The 22,537-nt window shown below is 38.4% G+C and overlaps 1 protein-coding gene across 1 annotated transcript in view; it reads left to right on the top strand.

The window, feature by feature from the left end:
• Positions 1 to 22,337, top strand: part of LOC105868630 (complement decay-accelerating factor-like) — a 33,074-nt gene extending 10,737 nt beyond the window's left edge. Inside the window, exons 5-11 of the mRNA XM_075996881.1 lie at positions 3,312 to 3,503; positions 10,272 to 10,343; positions 15,871 to 15,928; positions 17,173 to 17,193; positions 18,767 to 18,831; positions 20,675 to 20,756; positions 22,169 to 22,337. Of these exons, the coding sequence (XP_075852996.1) occupies positions 3,312 to 3,503; positions 10,272 to 10,343; positions 15,871 to 15,928; positions 17,173 to 17,193; positions 18,767 to 18,831; positions 20,675 to 20,756; positions 22,169 to 22,292 (614 nt within the window). The 3' untranslated portion in view covers positions 22,293 to 22,337. The remainder of the gene's footprint in view (positions 1 to 3,311; positions 3,504 to 10,271; positions 10,344 to 15,870; positions 15,929 to 17,172; positions 17,194 to 18,766; positions 18,832 to 20,674; positions 20,757 to 22,168) is intronic.
• The last annotated feature ends 200 nt before the right edge of the window (positions 22,338 to 22,537 follow it).

Raw genomic sequence — 22,537 nt, 5'->3', positions numbered from 1 at the left:
TTTCCATTTCCACTAAACAATAAAAGGCGTTGTAAATGATAGTAAACTAAAGGTGGAAAGCAACAAGGAGCTGGGATGGTTTTTTTTTTTTTTTTGGCTCAGGCAATGTGTCCTAAGGTCCAGGTAAACAGTCTCCCATGTGAGGCCAGAATTTTCACCAGCAAGTGGTGTCATGGATTCATAGGAATGTGGACACCAGCATATATTCTAGCATAAAAGAGCATCGGCACTGCAAACTCACTGTGTTTTTGTTCGTGTCTGCATCTAGGCCACAGTTCTAGGCCTTGTTTGGGGTCTTGAACTCCATGGAGAATATCCTGATGTTCATATTTTCGTCCTAGACTGTTCTATCCATCTCTCCAACTCGGCAACCACCGATGTCTGCATGCTGCAGCAAAGAGCCCCTTTTCCGAAGCAACCCCAGTGTCTTTAGCTGTCCCTAGAAAGCCCTACTTCTTTTACGATCTAGGTTTGATTTTCCACCAAACTTACTTTTTTGTTTTGGTCATACCAAAAAGAATGAGTGGAAAGTAAATTCCTAAATAGCTGCTTTACCTCAAGTATGCAGCCGTGGCCTATATGCACTTGACATTGAATTGATGTCCATGTTTGAATATGGATGTGAACATATAGATATAAAGAAGGAAAGAATAATGAGCACATTCAAGAATTGTCCCTAGTTAACCACCATCAAACAGAGGTAGTACCTGTTCACCTCTGAACGAAGCTTCACTATCAGAAGGACCCATTTTCTTACCTCTCTGGCAATGTTTTCTTTCTCCAAATTACTCTCAGTGGACTACTGGAACATGCTAGGCTCGAATCACTTTTAGGTATATAAGGACCGTCATCCCAGACCCCTCTCTTTATCTCAACTTCCACCATGTAATCACTAATTCATTTTGCTTTACCTCCTCAATGTATTTTTCAAACCTGTGTTTTACCCTCCATCTGTATCCTTATAACACAGTTTATCATTCCCCATCTGGACTGTTGCAATCAGGACCACTGCTGATATTTTCAGGGCCCACACAGGAGTATGAATGTCCCACCCTCTCTCAAATAGCCCTCCCTCTTCCGCGACTGTGAGGGGTCTCTGGTACACGTAAGTGGACAACTTGGCCTACATAGCCAAGTCATGCCCACCACGTCCCCCATGACCCTTAACCAACTTCATTTTCCTTTGGTTAGAGGTGAGTATATAGGCAGTATAGACCACCCTCAATACCATGGACCTGGGGAACGGACTTCTGAGGTAGTGGAAGGGGTATCGGCACAGGGAATTTGGGGTGCTAGTTCCTGGAGCATATTCTAGAATGAGGGTAGGGGTGGTAAGATGGGCTGTCATTGACTATGTCCTCTCAGCCCTACAGATATCCACCTACTGGGGAGAGAGACACCGAAGGCAGGGCCAGAGCACAGCCTTTTCAAGTGTGGGGTCTGTGGAAGGAGTCTTAGTTACCTGTGTTCAAGGGTGATACTGAGGCAGTGGCCTCATTCTTTCACTCTGTTAAGGTTTCATTCATATTTTACCCAGAATGATCTATCGAAACACAGATATGACTTTTCTCTTTTCTCCTTAGAACTTATTAGTATCTCCTATCAGTTACTAAGTCAAAACTCTTTAGTATATTCTACAAGACAGCCATGGTCCACCTACTTCTCCACACTCACGTTTTATGTTTTATCCATGCAAACTGCTTATTGTTTTCCACGTACCTCATGCTTCTGCATGCCCCTGCATCATTCTGTGTTGTTGCTGCGTGTGCCTAGAGTGTATTTCAGCCTCTCTTTTACTTGTCTATATTTTCCTGATTAAGATCAGTTCTCGGCCGGGCGCTGGGGCTGATGCCTGTAATCCTAGCACTTTGGGAGTCCGAGGAGGGCAGATGGCTGAAGCTCACGAGTTTGAAAACAGCCTGAGCAAGAGCGAGACCCAGTCTCTGCTATCACGAGAAAGAAATTAATTGGCCAACTAAAAATATATAGAAAAACTTAGACGGGCATGATGGCACATGCCTGTCATCCCAGCTACTTGGGAGGCTGAGGAAGAAGGATCACTTGAGCCCAGGAGTTTGAGGTTCCTATGAGCTAAGCTGAAGCCACCACACTCTAGCCCAGGCAACAGAGTGAGACTCTGTCACCAAAAAAAAAAAAAAAAAGAATCAGTTCTAGTCTCTTAGGAAATTTCCCAGGCTGGTTACTTCTATGATAACTTTTACATTTTATATTGAAATTGTCTCCTTGAATGTCTTTTCCTACTGGACTTTAAGATAGGAACTCTATGTTGTTCAGTTTTGACTTACATTTATAAAACAATGCCTGGTGTTTATTAGGTTCTCAGAGAATATTTGCACAAAATTGATGGTATGTGTACAGTCCCTGCAGACTCTAACTTGGTATAAATCAGAATAACTCTTTATTTTGATTGAAGGTCTCAGAGTAATTTATAAATATGCTAATATTCTCTTTGTACTTAGGTACATTTGGTGTAATATAATTTGGCATACTCATGTCATTACAGTTCATTCCTTCGTTAAAAAAAAAAAAAACAACAACTTCATGACTCTAGAGAATTTGGAAGCCTTGAATTTTTTCTCAGGGCAACTACCAGGGAGAGGCCTATTTTTATGGTATAACTAGAGCAACTCTGCCTGTGTTTATTTTACACAATCAGCTGCTCAGTAAGATGTATTTTGAATAAAGGTCTCTTTGAGTCGATATGTGCTAAAAAATGTTACTCTAGAAATCTAACTCTAATTTTTAACATTTAAGATCTTTGCTCTGTCCAAAATGTTCTGTATGGGTTTTTCAGGCATGCCAGTTCAATTCCCAACTCCTTTCATTTGCCTCATTTTCCCCGGGAATGAAGAGCAATACTCTCTTCCCTGTTCTCTGTCAAAAGAATGGTGCACCTTAGATTTACACTCAAGTTTAAAACTGTTTCCTCTCTAAAGTCTCTCTGGCAGGTCTACTTTCACCTCTAAACTCCTGCAGTATTTTCTTTTTCTAGCACGATTTTGGTATGTAACATGTTCTAATTTTTGTTTTACATACATGTGCTAAATCTTCTTTCTATGAATTGGTCTCCAGTTTTGCATTCATATTCTACAACATTTGCATTCAAAGCTTCAAATATATTGCCAGTTACTTCATAAGCATGTATAAGCATCTCTTGTTGATAAATGCTGAATTTAGAAATATAGTAGATTTTGAGTTTTTAACATAAAGTCATTAACATGTTATAGTCTTATTTCTGAAACACTTTACCAGTTGTATTTATATGAAATATGTTGGAATTTTTTTTAAAGAGATTACTTGTGACGCACCACCACAAATCCCGTATGCAAGATTAAGTGCAGGAGAAGAGGCATTTTATGTATATAATAACACTGTAACGTACTCGTGTGATGAAGGCTTTTCCTTGGTTGGAGAAGACTCTATTCAGTGCACTTTAGTAAACGGTCAGGGAGATTGGAGTGGCCCAGGACCTACATGCGAAGGTAATAATGTTTTGTATAGTGATATTTTTGCTTTATTCTTACATTTAGATCTATATAGGGACTGTAGAGATTCTGTGAACTCCCTAAGAAATGAATGTAAAATGTTTTACATGTGAATGTTTGCATTTTTCTATGGGACACAGTTTTTCATCACATTCTCAGAGGGGTCTATGGCATTATACACATACATATATGACTATATATATAAAATATCTCATTTTTATTAAATTAGCTTAAGTTTGCTGTTTCATGCCATGTTACTTTCAGTACGTTAATATAGATAGCTCTTTGTTTATAAAAAGAATGTATGAAGTGATTTATTAAATTGGAGGAGGAATCTGACATTGAACTCAGGGCTCTAGGGTAGTGGTGTACATGTTGTGACAACTGAGAAACTCTTGCCTAGCTGTCGATGTCATTGCATTACATTCAATTATTTTTCTGCCTTCAGAATTTCTCTGTATTATTAACCATTCTCTCTTCTTTATCCTTCTAGACTTTTTTCCTCAACATCTCTTTGTACCCAGTCTGTACTGTCAGAATCCTTAGAACTGCTTTTTAGATATATTTCACAATTGCAAAGATGCAAAAATAACCCAAGTGTCCATCGTTACATGAGTGGATTAATAAAATGTGGTGTATGGATACCATAGAATACTAATCAGCTACAAAAAACAATGGTGAATTAGCAACTCTTATATTATCCTGGATAGAGATCGAGCCCTTTCTTCAAAGAGAGGTATCACAAGAATTGAAAAACGTGCACCACATGTACAGTTTTTCATCACATTCTCAGAGGGGTCTATGGCATATATACACACATACATATATATGACTATATATATAAAATATCTCATTTTTATCAAATTAGCTTAAATTTTCTGTTTCATGCCATGTTACTTTTAGTACATTAATATAGATAGCTATTTGCCATCAAATTGGTACTAACTGATCAACACTAAGGTGTTCACATGGTAGCAATACTTATTGAGTGCCAGGCAGGTGGGGAGGTTGGGGGTGGTAACCTAAACTAATGGAAGCAGAGAGCACTGTATGGGGGAAAGACATGCTTGTAGCCCTGGCTGGGTGAAGCAGATGCATTACATGTAACCAAAACATTTGTACTCCCATAATATCTTGAATTAAAAAATATATATATATTTTTTTTTTTTCCAAGAGATATTTAAAAGATCAGTGAAGCTGGATTAAACTTTGCATAGTACCACTAGGTGGTGTGTGTTTGTGTAGTGATGAATGCCAACATGTCTCAAAAGTATGATACTACTTTTATAATTATAATTAAAATTCTATTAGCATGAATTTAAAAAAATTATTGCTTATTAAAAATAGTTTACTACAAATGTTCTACATAAATGTAGTGATGTAATATTTAAATCATGTAGATCAGTATAAAATGAAAAGTAAAAATCTCTATCTCTAGTCCTATTCTCAACAATAACTATTTTTTATAAGTTATGTTTCATCCTAGATTATAAATGTACAGATACTACTTTTATTTATCATAGCAGTTGTATGGAGATAACATTTATGTCACTAGTCCTCTATGGGAATTTAGGATTTTGGATGTAATTTGTTTTTTATACATTATTACGAATGTTGCTACAATAAATATTGTACATGTGTCATTGCACATGTGTGCAAGTACATTTGTATAATAAATTCTTCCCAGTGTAATTCCCATAGCAAAGGTCAATGTTTTTACTTTTTTTTTTTGAGACAGAGTCTCTGTGTCCTGGCCTACGGAGCAGTGGTGTCATCATAGCTCACTGCCAACTCAAACTCCTGGGCTCAAGTGATCCTCCTGCCTCAGCCTCCTGAGCAGTGGGGACTTCAGGTGTGCGCTACCACGCCCAGCTAATTTTCATAGTTTTTGTAGGAACACGGTCATGCTATGTTGTTCAGACTGGTCTCAAACTCCTGGCCTTAAGCGATCATCTCCCCTCAGCCTCCCAAAGTGTTAGGATTACAGGTCTCAGCCACCACAGCTGGGCCATTTACATTTTTCATAGCTGTTAACAGCATAGTTTTCAAAGAGACTGTACCAACTCACTCTCTCACTAATATTACATCATTATACTATTTGTACCTTTGATGATAATAATTATTATGGTGTGGAGATTTGATAGTGTAAGTGGTGAAAATTTTATTGCTTGCACTCATTTCACTATGATAAAGTGTAGCGTTGTATGTGTTTATAATTAGGGAATTTATTTGATCTACTTTGTATTTATTTTCCCTAATTTTATCAAATTGTCAGTTATTTAGATCTTAAAACTAAGTGGTAGTTAAAATTACCTGGTAGTTCAAGTAGGTCATGGCAGCTAATGCTTCTATTAAAACAGCTATACAATCTGCATACATTTTTTAAAAATCATATATTTAAGGGCATAAGATACAGCTGTGGAAACAACTAGGTCGAATGAAGTAAAATTCCTGGCGGTAGGGAATGAAGGCAAAGCAATCTGAGCTGAGTCAGTTGTATTTTTCCCTGGGGCCATTTGCTGATTGTGAACCTGGGCTGAGGGTCCACCTTGACCCAGACAAAAGACCATTTCCAGGAAAGACAGAAACCAGCAAAGTTTTTAATGGTTTCGAAAGGCTAGATTAATACACTGGAATTGAGGTCCTCACATGCAAAGCCAATTTTTCCACTGGCCATTAGCTGATTTCTAGGGCTGCATGTGAGCCTGGGAAGCTGGCTCCAGTGATTCTACCATGCCCAGTAAGATCTCAGAACCTGGTAGTATTTGGACAAGTGCCCATGAGAGGAACAGGCCTTTAGCAAGCACACGTCCACACTCCTCCGTAGGACACCTGTGCTCATTATGAAGCTGTGTGGGGAAGGAGGCTAGATGGCTGGGCTGGGGGAACTCTGAAGCACAGACCTGGATCTCCTGCAGTCTTTCAGGGCTGAGGCAACAAAGATGCATCTGGCTCTCCAGCCAAAGCCCAGAAGGGCCACTCCCAGGGAACAGAGACAAGAGCAGAGGAAGCCTGAATCTTACTCAAACTGTAACCCAGCTCAATGCCTGACAGGTTGAAGAGACGATCATCTCAATACAATCTGCCTATCATATCTTATGGTACCATCTGGATGCTTATATACAATGTCTAGCATATAATAAAAATCTATTAGATATGGAGAGAAGCAAGAAAACATCACCAAATCAAGAGAAAACCGAATGAAATAAAGAAGATCCAGATAATTGAGTTAGCTGACAAGGACTTTAAAATAAGTCATTAATATGTTTAAGATAGTAAAAGAAAATTTAGAGAACTTCAGCAGAAAATAGGATCTCCCCAAATGGAGTAAAATGACCAATGTATCACTGGAAAATATCTGAAATTAAGAACACAATAGATAGGTTTTCACAGTGACTTGGACACAGTGGAAGCAGTATAACGAACTGGAAGACAGGTTAATTAAAACTGTCCAAACTGAAGCAGAAAGACAAAAAAATGTAAACTATAGGAATAAGTTTGAGACATTAAAGACATGTTAAGCTGTTGTAACACATGTTAGAAAGAGAGGAGACAGAGAGAAGGTGAGAGATGACAAGAAAGAGGTGGAGGAGGAGGAAGAGAAAAGACAAATGGGAGCAGAAGAAATTTTCAAAAAGATAATGACTGACAATTGTCTAAACCTGGTGAAATATATCGGCCAACAAATTCAAGAAGCTCTGTGACTCTAAGCAGAATAGAAACAACTCACTTCAAGGTGCCCCATAGGAAACTTTTGGTAACTCAAACAATGATAAGACTACTCAGAGATTAAAAATAAACAAAGAAACCATCATAGGAGCAACAGTAAAACTGATCACTTTCTCAACAAAAAAATGGTGCAAGCCAAAAGACAAGAAGAAATCTTGAAATACTGTAAGAGAATTACTGTTCATCCAGAATTCTGTACCTGATGAATAAATACATTCTTAAAAACTGAATGCGGAATAAAGATGTATCAGACAAAAGCTGAGGGTACTTGTCACCAGCAAGCCCGACATGTACAGAGTGAAAAACTAAAGGAAATTCTTCAAGTAGAGTGAACATGATGCCAGGTAAAACAAAAACACGAAAATGCAAGAGGAAATGAAGAACAGTGGTAAGGGTATATGAACAGTGAGTTTACAGAAACAATGAATCTGATGTCTTTTAGGTTCGAATTATATTTAGAATACAAATGCACCATAGTAATAAAGCAAAAGTAAAAAAGAGTAAGCTCAGCGTAGACGTTATGAGATTCTAGGTGTATTAAAAAAGTGGTGAAAGTGAAAATTTTCATAACTGGCCTACAGTCCAGGACACACTGTTATCTCTAGGGTTGCCACAAAAGAATGGTAAAAGAGTACATACATCATAAGCTAATAAAGGAATCATAATGCATATTTAATCCACAAAAGAACAAGAGAGGAAGAGAAACAGAAAGGAACATAAGATAGATGGGTGGACATCAATCCAAGAATGGATTAATAAAATGTGGTATATGTATACCATGGAGTACTATTCAGCTCTAAGAAACAACGGTGATATAGCACATCTTATATTTACCTGGTTAGAGCTGGAACCCATACTACTAAGTGAAGTTTCCCAAGAATGGGAAAAGAAGCACCACATATACTCACCAGCAAATTGGTATTGACTGATCAGCACCTAAGTGGACACATAGGTACTACAGTCATAGGGTATTGGGCAGGGGGGAGGGGGGCGGGTATATACATATATAATGAGTGAAATGTGCACCACCTGGGGGATGGTCATGCTGGAGACTCAGACTTGTGTGGGGGAGGGGGGAATGGGCACTTATTGAAACCTTAAAATCTGTACCCCCATAATATGCCAAAATAAAAATAAAAGAGAGAGATGGGTGGAGCAGAAAACTGATTAATTAGGTGATTGCTATAAAAGCCCACTATATCAGTAATTGTATGAAGTGTAATTTGACTATGACTGTCACACGAGATTTAAAAAGAAAGCGTATTTACTATTTACAAGGCACACAGTTTGATTATAAGAATACAGAATAGTTGAAAGTAAAGAATGGAGAAATACATCATGCGTACATTACTGGCTAAAATAAACTTGTGCATGTATATATTGACTTGAAACAGTTTATAATGATAATGAGGTCAACCCAAACAGGAAGATAGCACAAGGTAAAATCTTTATACACTTGATAAAATAGCTACAATCTATAGAGAGCAAAAATGAACAGAAAGAAAAAAAGACAAATCCACTTTCATAGTTGGAGAATTCACAGGTTTTTCAATAGCTAATAGAACAAACAACTAAACTTGACTAAGAACATAGAAGGTCTGTGCAACAATTAAATGAATGACATATAAGAGCATTGAACCTCATAACGACAGATGGCGGGTTTCAAGTACACATGAGACATTTATCAAATTTGACCATTCACTGGGGTCTAAATTACAGTGCATTCCAGAAAACTGAAGTTATTTAGAGCATGCCTTCTGACTTCAGTGGGATTAAACTAGGTGACAATACGAAAAAGATAACTAAAAAATTAATTTCTGGGAAATTTAAACTCCATGGTAGTATGTAAGCTACCATGGATCAAAAATGAGAACTTAGTAGAACAAAGAATATCTGAGGGCCTTAGAAAGAAAAGTCCGTACAAAAAGTTCATTTACCCTAATAATACTACCTGTGATGTTTTCAGTGCCTGCTAAGTGCTGTGTTACCTGGTAGGTATTTTACTGGAGTTATTCTTTATAGCATCCTGTGAGACAGGTAAGGAAGCAGAAAACAACATGCACCATCGGTGTGTGTATATAAACGAGGGCATGATGTGTGTGATGGGACTGGCAGCAGGAGTACTGGATGGTACAACCTGTGGCTTCGGGGACAGACACTGTGTGAGAAACTTACTAAATTATTTCCTTAAACCTTACGGTAATGCTGTGCAATCTGTTCTGCTTTTATCCTGTTTTTACAGATGAGAAAACTTAAGTTTAAAGGGATTAGAGAACTGCCCAAGGTCACTAGGATGTGGTAAAACTAGGGTTCAGCTCTACTTAATAGCTGCCATAACAGACTTTGTACAAGCGACCCAAAGAGACAGTGGCTCTGAAGACTACATCAGTGCTGTGCCATTAGATTTGTTATTCTCAGAACATGTTCTTAATGGAAGTTTGACGTTAATGGTTATCTAACCGGAAATCTAAAGAGGAACTAAACTAATATACGTACAGTTGGTAACTCGCACAGGAGAAATGGGAGTGAGTTTTATTCAGACTGCCATATTACTTTGAGAAGGAGTACAACACAGCAAGTTCTCAAGCTCACTAACATGTCCTGAAAGCAGTGGGAAAAGTAACTATGCTGTGATTCTCTCTGTTGGTCCAATGATTGCATTCTGTTTTTCTGTGGTCTTGGCATGAGCAAACGCAGGCAATTTGGAAGAGCAAATAAAGAGAGATAGGTTACAGAATAAGATCACTCTGATTCCAACTTTGGTTTCCTTTTCTCTCAAGGAAACAGCTTAAGGGCCTCAATACTACTTTGACATGACTCTGCTTTAGTCACTGATAAGTAAAATTTATATCAAATGAAAGGCAATGCAGCCATTCAGCTCCTTGGGAAATATGCAGTAAGACTTGGTTTCCTAAAAGTCATATGTAGGTGTTTATGGAGAGGGAAAGACAATAGCCATAGAGCAAGCAATGCCTAAGAAATCTTAAGTTGGACAGCAATATTTATGTAATTTTTTCTCACCATTTTTCTCCACAGGAAATGAGACCATTGAAAATTATGAAAATCTAGTATTCTCACCATCTTTACGGAGATCCAGGGCACATTCAGGTATGGAAGCTCTATTAACTTTTCAAAAATGGACCAGCTACATGAGTTGCACCAAGTCCTCAGAAACCTACCACAGTACATGTTGCAGCTACAGGAGTCTCACCAACCCCTCAGAACCCTCCACAGTACATGTTCCAGCTACAGGAACCTCACCAACTCCTCAGAAGCCATCCATAGTACATGTTCCAGCTAGAGGAGTCTCTCCAACTCCTCAGAAACCCTCCACAGTACATGTTCCAGCTACAGGCGTCTCAGCAACTCCTCAGAAGCCATCCATAGTACATGTTCCAGCTAGAGGAGCCTCACCAACTCCTCAGAAGCCCTCCATAGTACATGTTCCAACTACAAGAGCCTGACAAACTCCCCAGAAACCCACCACAGCAAATTATTCAGCCACAAACACCCCAGCAACAGCCCAGACATCTCTCACATCAAATACCCTATCTACAGAGGCTCTAGCAGCAGCTCAGAATCCAATCACAGCTAATGCTTCTGCTACACTGGCCACACCAACAGCCCAGAGATCCACCACAGCAAAGGGTTCACTTGCACAGAGTCTTCCCAGCAGCACAGGAGTCCTCTACTGTACATGTCCCAGTGACTAAGGGCCTCCAGATTATACAAAGACCCAGTTCTGTTCATATTACAGCAACCCAGGGTGAACTTCTTCCCAGGACAACCATGTTTTCTCCTGGTGATTTGATAGGGATTGCGTTGACTCTGTAGGTCACTTTGTGTAGTATAGACATTTTAACAATGTTGATTCTGCTGCCCCATGAGCATGGTATATTCTTCCACCTGTTTACCTCCTCTGCCATTTCCTTCTTCAGTGTTTCATAGTTCTCCCTGTAGAGGTCTTTTACCTCCTTAGTTAAATATATTCCTAGGTAGTTTATTTTCTTTGTTGCTATTTTGAAGGGAATTGAGTCTTTGATTTGGTTTTCACTTGTACTGTTGTTGGCGTATATGAATGCCTCTGATTTCTATGTATTGATTTTGTATCCCGAGACTTTACCAAATTCATTTATCAGTTCAAGGAGTCTCTTGGTTGAATCCTTGGGGCTTTCTAGGTATACTATCATGTAATCAGCAAAGAGTGAGAGTTTGATCTCTTCTGTTCCCATTTGGATGCCCTTAATTCCGCTCTCTTGTCTGATTGCTGTAGCGAGGACTTCCAGCACTGTGTTGAATAGAAGTGTAGATAGTGGGCAACCTTGTCTTGTTCCAGTTCTAAGTGGGAATGCTTTCAATGTTTTGCCTTTCAGTACGATATTGGCTGTGGGTTTGTCATATATGGCTTGTATCATTTTTAGGTAAGCCCCGTCTATGCCTATTTTGTTCAGCATTCTTATCATAAACTGGTGTTGAATTTTGTCAAATGCTTTTTCTGTGTCTATTGAGAGAATCATATGGTCTTTGTTTTTGCATCCGTTTATATGGTGAATTACATTTATAGACTTGCGTATGTTGAATCATCCCTTCATCCCTGGGATGAAGCCCACTTGGTTGTGATGAATTATTTTCTTGACAAGCACGTAGATTCGATTGGCTAGGATTTTGTTGAGAATTTTTGCATGTATATCCATAAGGGATATTGCTCTGTAGTTTTATTTTTCTGTTGCATCCTTTCCTGGTTTTGTTATCAGGGTTATGTTCACTTCATAAAATGTGTTGGGGAGGTGTCCATCCTTCTCAATGTTGTGGAATAATTTCTGCAGGATAGGCATCTGCAGAGTGAAGAAGAGGCACCTCTTCTTCGTAGGTGTGGTAAAATTCGGGTGTGAAACCATCTGGTCCAGGACTTTTCTTTTTAGGAAGGTTTTTTATTGCTGTTTCAATTTCAGTACTTGATATTGGTCTGTTCAGGAATTCTATGTCTTCCTGTTTGAGCCTAAGGAGGCTGTGTGTTTCTAAGAAATTGTCCATTTCCTCCACATTTTCCAGTTTGTGTGCATAGAGGATTTTGCATTATTCATAAATTATATCTTGTATCTCCGGGCTATCAATTGTAATTTCTCCTTTACTGTTCCTGATGGAGCTTATTAGAGATTTTTCCTTTCTGCTTTTCATTACTCTAGCCAATGATTTGTCAATTTTGTTTATTTTTTCTAAGAACCAACTTTACCTTTTATTAATCTTCCGTATGGTTTCCCTGTCATCAATTTCATTTAGTTCTGATTTGATCTTAATGATTTCACCTCTCTGCTGGGTTTGGGGTTGGTCTGTTCTTCTTTTTCCAGCTCTTTGAGATGATTCATTAGGTTGTCTATTTGTGATCTTTTTGACTTTTGGATATAGGAATTTATGGAAATAAACTTTCCTCTCAGGACTGCTTTAGCTGTGTCCCACAAGTTTTGGTAACTTGTGTCACCTTTGTCATGTAGTTCAAAGAATCTTTTGATTTCCATCTTGATTTCCTCATTTATGAAGTGATCATTCAGCAGACGGTTGTTTAGTTTCCATGACTTTGTGTAGAAATGAGAACTCCTGTTAGGATTGATTTCTACATTTATTCCATTGTGGTATAATTTCTGTTTTTAAAATTGTTTGAGATGTGCTTTGTGTCCTAGGATATGGTCAATCCTAGAGAATGACCGATGAGCTGATGAGAAGAATGTATATTCAGTGGTTTGAGGTAGAATGTCCTGTAAATGTCAGTCAGGCCCATTTGTTCTAGAGTTCTGTTCAAGTCCATTATTTCTTTGTTTTTGTTTGGAGGATCTGTCCTGTGCTCTCAGTGGGGTGTTCAAGTCTCTGACTATTATGTTGTTGTTTATCCATTTATTTAGATCAGGTAGAGTTTGCTTTATGAATCTGGGTGCACCAAGGTTGGTTGTATATATATTTATAATTGTTATGTCTTCTTGTTGAACTGTACCCTGCACCATTATATAGTGACCTTGTTTGTCTTTTATTACTTTTGTTGATTTAAAAACTAAGTTATCTGTAATCAGCACCGCCATGCCCGCTTTCTTTTGGCTCCTATTTGCTTGAAATATTATTCTCCACCCCTTTACTTTTAGTCTAACTGCATCTTTGCAGGTTAGATGTGTTTCCTGAAGGCAGAAGATACTTGGGTTGTGTTTTTTTATCCATTCAGCCAGCCTGTGTCTCTTGATTGGGGAGTTCAAGCCATTTGGGTTGAACTTTGTTGCTTTGTTTTCTCTCTTGAGCCATTGTGGTATCTGGGCTTTGATCCTTGTTTGAGTAGATTTACATTCATGAGTATTTATTTTGCTGATCTGTGGGTAACACTGTTTTGAATACTTCTTGAAAGGCTGGTCTTGTCTTGGTGAATTCCCTCAGTGTTTGATTATCTGAGAATGTCTTGATTCCTCCGTCATATACAAAACTTAGCTTTGCAGGGAGTAAGATTCTCGGCTGGGCATTGTTCTGTTTTAGAATCCCTAGTCTCTCCTTGCTTATAAAGTCTCACTAGAGAAGTGTTGTGTTATTCAGATTGGCTTTCCTCTGTATGTTACTTGCTTCTTTCATCTTACAGCTCTTAGAAGGGCCTCTTTAGTTGATATTTTGGTCAGTCTGATGACTGCTTGTCGTGACGTCTTCCTGTTTTCATTGAATTTCCCATGGGTCCTTTGAGCTTCTTGAACTTGTATATCGAGATTTTTTAGGAAGACAAGGGAAATTTTCCTCTATTATATCTTCAAATAGCTTGTCCAACCCTTGAGTGTTGTCTTCCTCCCCTTCTGGTAACCCTATGACCCTCACATTAGGTTTCTTCACATAATCCCACAGCTCTTGTAGGCTTTGCTCTTTTCTCTTGTTTCTCTGCTCTATCTCTGTGACTGATTTATTTCATTGAAAGGTGTTATCTTCAATCTCTGAGATTCTTTCTTCTGTTTGGTCTACCCTGTTCTTGAGGCTTACCACTGTGTTTTGTAGTTCCCTGAATTGATTCTTCATTTCCAGGAGTTGGGTTTAACTTTTCTTCATCGTAACAATTTCTTTAGTGAATTTTTGTTCCAAGTCCTGGAGTCTCTTTGTGTTTTCTTTGTGTTGGTTATCCAGTTGTTCTTGCAGGTCGTTGAATTTTCTTATGATCCACATTCGAAATTCCTCTTCTGTCATTTTGGTTGCCTGATTTTGGTTGGTGTCCGTTTCTAACGGGCTGGTGCTCCTCTTTGGTGGTGTGGTTTCCATTTGGTTCTTCATATTTCTGGAATTCCTTTGCTGATTTCTTCCCATCTGGATCAGTTGTTTCTTTCCTTTAGGTTTTCGTTTGGGTGTTGACATGCCTTGTTTAGTCTCTGAGCCGGTAGGTGGTATTTGTGGGTGAGATTCGACCACACCCTGTATGATGAGTCAGTAGGTGCCGTGAAAAGGGTGTGCAGAAAGTCCTCCCTGTCAGTAGGTGGTGCTCCCTTGGAGGAACAGGCTACACTATTGCTTTTTGGTCACGTATTCAGTTTTTGTTTCCCTGGATAGGCACTCTACTGCCTCTGGTGTTCGGTGGGGCCCTGGGACCTCCAAGTGTGTTCTTTTCTCCCCCTCAGTGAGGGCTGGTCTGGGAGTAAGTCTGGGTGGAGCTGGCTTGTGTAAGCCTGCCCTCAGGCATCACCAATGCCGTTAGCAGGGGTCAAAGTTCTGTTCTCTGCTTCTCGGAAAAGCTATCAGGGAGGGACTGGAATGGCCCCGCTCAGTCAGAAAGTCTGCGTGTGGGGTGGGGCCGTCTGAGACCTGCAGTCTGGAGCAGGCCTCGCTCCTTTCCACCCTCCCCAACTCCGCAGCTACTCCTAGGCCTCTGCCAGCAAGCCAGACCTCATGCTACTGGGCCTCTGCTGGCTGTGATGCCAGCCAGGAGGTTCCCTGCACAGGATCACCGCCTGGGCTGGGTGAATGGCCCCCCTTGGGAGGAGGGTTGCCCTCAAGGACGCTGATCTGCCTCTGTAGGCACACACACCTCAATAGGCTGTTCACGTATATCCCTTATGTGCCCCGGGCAATGCGAGACCTGAGTGCACGGCATCTGGTCCGCAGGTCTGACCTCTGGGCCCCAGAGTTCAATCCCTAACCCCACCAGGGAGAGGAGTGCCAATCCTAATTCACCCATAGGAGCCCAAGCTGGGTTGATGTCTCTCAGCCTCAGGGTCTGCCCCTTTCTTCAGAGATCACCGGGCTAGCAGCACCTGGGAGGGCTGGCGGCTAGGGAGCTCACCGTCTGAGTTCCCATCAGTCAGCTGTAGAGCCCCAAAAGGGAAGGTCGCATTCCCTGTAGGTGCCTCCGGCTGGTGGCTATATTGTCTCTCTCGGCAGCCTCAGATAGGGTCGGGGGAGGGGAGAATGAGGCAACATGGCGCCTGCCGCGAGGCTCGGGTCTGTACTCAGGGAGGTGCCCACGGGAGTAGGTAGCCTGGCCTAGTCCGCTATAGGCATACCGCTCGCTGGTGGTGGCCTCTCTGGGCTGGTGTCCATAGGTCTCTCCATCCGTCGGGGAGCCCACCAGCAGCCTGAGATGCAATGGAGGGGAAAGTTAACCACGCCACCTATCCTTGCCGCTGGTCTCCAGGCTGCTCGGGAAGTCTCTGCTTCCAGTTTTCCTCTGAAGCCTCCTCCCATGGTCTCAGGTACCCCTCCTTCCGACCCTGGTCTGATGTATGCTCGTCTGCTTGCTTCTTCTGATTTCTCCTAGAATCTGTCTTTCTGCAGAGACACTCTGTCTGGCAGTGTTTCTCGTCCGTCATCTTCTGGGTTTAAAATTTTTAGATTGTATGTCCCCACATTTTAATAAGGCAAGTCAAAGCAAATAAATTTCACTTTATATAAATTTGTTGTAGACCTAAGTGTTCAAATATTTCTTTCAACAGTAAAAGATATGTAGAAAGTTCAAGATAATTGAAGAAATTAAACTAATGAGTGAATAGGAGGATAAAAATATAATAAATATAATTATATACTAAAATAACACAAATATATAATAAGTCTATGAAATTTTGCTCTTACGTAAAATTAATTGATTCTCTCAGGGTACAATATAACATATCAAATTTAGCACTTATTGAAAAATCATAGTAGTTACCACTTATTGGGTATGTAGTATCGTGTCATATACCCTGTACCATCTATTTGTTGTTACCAGTCCCTACAATATCAGTATATTTAGTTTCATTTTATAGATGCAGAATTAGAGGCTCAGAGAATAACTTGCACAGCTCACATCCAGTGCATAGTGAATGGGGAAGTTTAAACACATCCTGGTTGACTAACCAGTCAAACACATGTGGTTGGCTCCACATCCTGTGCTTTTTCTGCTGTGTAATATTGCCTGTTCTAAATGGTACTGTGAGTAAATTTATTCACCTCACTAGAAAGCAGCTTATTTATTATGAATGTACTTATTTCAAACTAAAGTTTATTTTACCGTGGTCATTAAAAGATAAAAATAATAAGGTGATACAATAATTTTGAGTTTTGATAGAATGGGACTTGAGTTTCTTATAGTTTCTTGGTAGTAGGATTGAATCAGCAGTTATTTACTATTCAAGCTTCTCAAACTTCTTTCTTGCCATCAAATGATACAACCAAATTTAGATGGTGTTTGTTTTGGCATTCAGTAACTCTTTATTATAATTTATGTTAATAGTGTTTATTCCGTTGAACAGATAGAGACAGTGGTGTTTTTTATTTGATTAAGGTAATGTGTAGTTATTTTCATAAATTTATTTACAATTCGTTGATTTACCAAAATTTGAGTTGCTTTAGAGATTTCAAGTGTAGCTTATTGATGTTATATTAAATTGCTAAGCCATCAGTGACTTTTAAAAATTTTTATTTTTGTAATTCTTTTTTTTCTCCCCTTCCTTTTCTGTAGATTCTTCCACATTTATACCTGGTAAGTTTGGCTCTCAGGCAGTGACTGTTATCATTGTGGAATGAACAATCCGTATTTCTGGAAGAGAATATTGTCTTCTTTTTCTTAATTTGTCCTGCCATTTATTTATTTGTTTTTAAACTTACTATTATGGAAAACTTTAAACATCATACAGGTAAGGAAAACAGTACAGTGAATCCCTGTGGGCCCACCCTAATTCAACAATCATCAACTCATGGATACCCACTTCCCCCTGCCTCCACTGGTTTACTGTGAAAACCCTATCACACATCATACCATTTCTGTTAATGCTGGCCTTGTAGAATGAGCTTGGGAGAATTCCCCTCTCTTAAACTTTTTGAAATAGTTTGAGAAAAATTAGTGGGAATTCTAATTTTGAAAGTTTAGTAGAATTCAGCAGTAAAGCCATCCAATCTGGACTTATTTTATTGGGGGACTTTTTATTACTGATACAATATCATTATGCATAAATGATGTTGAATCATCTACCCACCTTAGCCTCCCAGAGTGCTGGGACTGTGGGTGTGAGCCACCATGCCTGGCCAAGTACCAGACACTTTAAATCATAGAAAGATTGTTATCCTAGTGACAGGCCAAGAGACTGCCCAACTCATTGTCAAATTAGACAATTGTCAAATTAGACAATTATATACTCATTAGGAACATTAGCTTCAGTTGCTTTTGTACTGTCACTGATGATTTCCTTTGCAGTACAGATCAAAAGGGTAGAGTCCAGGGTCATTTTCGGGGGTGGGAGATGTTGGAGAAGGAAAGGGAGAATGAGGATGGTAAGAGAAGATGGCAAATGGGTTTTTATAAGATGAAACAATAGAAAGCAAAGTGCGAAAATGATTTGACATTGACCACTATATTTGACCAATTATTTGCTGCTGTTTTGCTCAAAAAAGGGCTCTTCAGCTTCAAGTGAATATAGCTTTCCTAAATGAAATTTCATCTCTTAATACAATAGACTGAACACTGCAGAGCATATCCTTTGTAGGCAAAGTAAATATATTTTGCCCTCTAATCTCAGATGGTAAGGCAGGCATCTTTTCTATGATGGGGAAATGCCTACACATCTCTTATCTGTGCTCTGAACTAACTAAGAGGCCTTCCCATTGACCACATATGTAACTTCCGTCTTTCTGAGACTTAGTTTATTTATCTACAAAATGAGAGTGAGCTTTATGATACCTTCTGCTCTAAAATGATATAATTCCATCATCGTATTTGAATGATCAGTGATCAGAACGTTGAAAATTGAGCACGGTTGGCTCAAAATACTTTAGAATCCTCTCAAACCTATCAAAAATTTGTATTTGAAGATTGTCACCCTTTTCCTTAAGTATTTCATTTCTTTGTCTTTCAAAGAAAACAGAACAAATAACATGCAATGTTATTTTCGAACTTGTGCCATAGGAAGCCATATACAAAATGCAATTAATGTCTCCTACTTTTTCTATAATTTTAGAACCAATATGTATATCATGTGAAACTATGACATACTAATGTAATGAAATATGTAATTGCTCCTATTTCTATTAACCATGTTACCGTATTTTTCCCACTCAAGGTGTTATTGCTGCTGTGGTAATATTTGGTTCCATAGGTTTAGGCTTGGGACTATGGAAATTCTAGGTGAGCAGATATTGTGATGCTTTTAAAAAATGTGCTCTTAGCTTCTTTCCAGTAAAATTTTATGCTAATATCAGTGCATAACTCTGTTAGCTCTATTACATTTTTTGACATGCTGACTCTTCATTGCTTATATCTGTAATTATTATCCTGGATGACTAGAATTGATGTCTCCCCCCACTCAGTATTTTCAAGAACACTAACCACATTTCAAAGGAAAGTGCCTTGAAAGCCAAAGTCTCAGTTTGTGATCTACTAACCAACTCACCCTTTTTTCTACTCATTATAATCTCTCATAGTATCTGTGTGTTATACAGCAGCAAAGAAAGCTAGGAAAAATCAGCCTTGAACATACTGTGAAATTGCCTATGATTGGGCCTTGTGCTGAGTTATATTTATAAATAGATGCCAGTGAAGCCCCAAACAGCCCAGTGGTTAGGAAGGCAGGCTCTGGTGTCTGACTGCTCGGTTTGAATTCTGGGTCTACCATCAAGGAGCTGTGTGACTGTGAGCAGTTTAACCTCTTCATGCCTCAGTTTTCTCCTTTGTAAAATGGAGGAAAGATAGTACCTACCTCATGAGGTCGTAGTAAGGCTCAAATGAGTTGCCACGCGTGAGGTGCTTAGAACATTAATTGGCACACAGTAAGCACTCATGTTAAAACAGCAACACACACACCAAATCAGTATTATTTGAAGTACCTAGTCTGCATTGAGTCTTCCTATATTAAGTATAAATGTGATGGCCAGCTCTGATGTATCCTGTTAACAAACAAAGATTTAAATTGGGGCTCCTCTGCTTCGTCGATTTAATTACTCAGGAAAGTAATTGTGGAGTTCATACAATCTTCAGTGATTTCCAGGCTGCCCATGAGAGTTCATTGTTTTATTAATTAACAAAACTATCTTTTAATGCTGTTGTTAAATTGCCTGTTTTAATTCTTTGGATGATGTCAGCTATTTACCTTTTTAACTCCTATCACTCCTTCCTTTTTCCTTAAATTACAATATTACTTAAACCTATTATAAGCTACATATGTAAATATTTTTTTAATCACTAAATGGGTCAACCTTTTTGTAAAATATTTGACCATTAAGTCCAGGGAGAGGAGTGGCAGTTAATAGTTTTTCAGGTATTTGTTTAATACCAATAAAATATTCTAGATGTTACAATAGCAAATGTGGTAAGAGATAACTTTTTCTCTAGGTTTTTTAGAAACTTTTTAGGAATGTGGTTTAGAGGCCAGCAAAAACTACCAGAGTTTTAAGTCAAGAAAGTGAGTGAAGTTGGTACAGATGCCTCAGCAAAATTACTCCAAAAAAATTAAACCGCCAATCTTACGTACATTTTTGCATTTGCTCCAGATCTCCTTTTGAAATAGTATTACTGATTTATCAAATTATAAATTACCAATTTATAGAGTATTATCGGGTTACCAAAGCTAGTGCTTTTGGGTTTTGTGGGTCAGGAAGGGGTGGAATGAGATTTGCCAGGTCTTCTCTGGCTTCCATCAGTTTCTTCACGTACTTTGGTAAAGTGATTGGCCATGATACTTTTAACAGGACAAAAGGTGCTAGAATTTAGAAGGCGGGAGAATACTGTATCCCCCTGTATCTGTAGGGCACATGTTCCAAGAGCTCCTGTGGATGCCTAAAAGCACAGATAGAACCTGTCCCTTTACATACATACCAATGATAAGACGTTTAATTTACAAATTGGCACAGTTAGAGATTACTAGCAACTAGTAACAAAATGGAACAATTATAACCATATACTGTAATGAAGGTTATGTAAATATGGTCAGTCTCTCAAAATATCTTATTGTACTGTGTTTACCTATTTTCAGGGTGCACGTCCCAGGCCGTAACTGAAACCACAAATGAGGGGACTACTGTATTTGTTTTGAATGGTCTCATTGGAATTTTGCGGTAAACCTTCTTTTCTATTTCTGAATCAGAAGGAAATTCATCCAGACCTCTAACAAAGAATTTGCCTTTTACATGTACATGTAAGAAACACTCCACTTGCCTTATTTTAGAAGTATAAGGTGTGGAGGGCAAGAGTTAACTTTTTATAAGCCTGGTTAGCCTTTTGATCTCATACTCATTGAGAGTTTATTTAATTAAATATTTTATCTTATTTGGAACAGAGGTTATAGTTAATGAATATGAAAGTGAGAATGTAACTTCATTTAGTGATTCCTTGTGTTTGTCTAGCAAAGGATTTCTTTATTTCTTTTAGAAGCATTGCATTTCTATGATAAATTCTAGTTTAGGGATGGGAGTGTAAACAAGTGTTTGATTTTGCTGTTTGATTGAAATTAAAATTATTTAATTTAGTTACTTTTTTTCCTTCTCTACTCTTCAGCTTTTATAAAATACATAGGAACAACAAAACACTCAATATTATGTTTTATACTTAAGTGTTACTGCTGGTACCTCAGAAATAAGATCTTCTGGTAAATTATAAAAGATATATGTGATTTAATAAAATCATATTTCTATGATTTTAGAATATCCACTAATACAGTTGTCTTGGGCTTTCTCCATGACTTATAAAGGTTAACAGAGGCTTACATTTCTACTATTGCCAGAACTATTTCTTGTTAGCAGTACGGTTATCTCATCCTGTACTTTGCACTCAGTTTATTGTAATGTTATAATGGCACAAATATTATGGGAGCAAGGGATTATACAGTGGAATTTACAAAGAATGTTTCCATTATGACAATTTGTCTCATGAGATGCTTGGTCTATCTTGTATATGGTTCTCCTTTTGCTTGTGGCTTTTAGGGTTCTCAGTGTTTAAGAAATATGACAATATGTGTTAAGATATCTTTTTTGTAGGTCATGTTTATAGATCTTAAAAGACATCTCTTTTATGTCTTTATATAAAATTATTACACAAAAATAACTTGATGTGAATGTATCTTTCAAACTTTCTTAGTCTCTTAATGACTCTTTCCTCTGTTCTACATGTAGTATTCAGGGGGTTTTTATTGACTTTTTAATTTTTATTCATTTAAATATTTTTTAAATTCCCCTCAAATAGGAATTCATTGACTTTTAATCTGAATGTATATGTTAATTGATTCTACCTTGGCCACTATTAATGTCAAGAAACTAAAAACCCAACTGTCACATTTTAGCTGTTGCTATAGCTACTAAACTATACTTGCAGAAAGTTGTTATTGTCTGTAACTTACTAATTTTTCATTTGTTTTGCACCCTACATTAACCAACTCTTTTTGATAATTTATCACATAGTAAGTAAAAATCAGTGTTTCTCACTAGTAAATAAAATCATTTTTATTTAACTTTTTCTTTTTTTTCTTTTTCAGGTCACACATGTTTAACTTTGTCAGTTTTGCTCATGATACTAGTAACCACTGGCTAGCTGACCTAGCCAAAGAAGAGTTAAGAAGAAAGTGCACACATGTACACAGATTATTCCTCATTACTTAGACCTATCTACAGAAATGGATCCAATAAATGCAGTAGTGCTCTTCATTTTGAACATTATCATTGTCTTTAACATGTGTTAGGAAACTCAACAAAGCAAGGAGAAAGGAGTTCACCCTGGAATCACACACTTAACATACTTAACACCTCTTGAAAATAGAACACAACTCACAGAATTGAGAGTGATTATTTTCCTAAAAGTGTAAGAAGGTGTAGAGATTTGTTCATACTTAGAATGGGAGCATGAA

The sequence above is a fragment of the Microcebus murinus genome, chromosome 23, assembly GCF_040939455.1.
Source record: "Microcebus murinus isolate Inina chromosome 23, M.murinus_Inina_mat1.0, whole genome shotgun sequence".
NCBI classification, from domain to species: Eukaryota; Metazoa; Chordata; class Mammalia; order Primates; family Cheirogaleidae; genus Microcebus; species Microcebus murinus.
The sequence above is the reverse complement of the archived record's forward strand: the minus strand, read 5'-3'. Positions and strand labels throughout refer to the sequence as shown.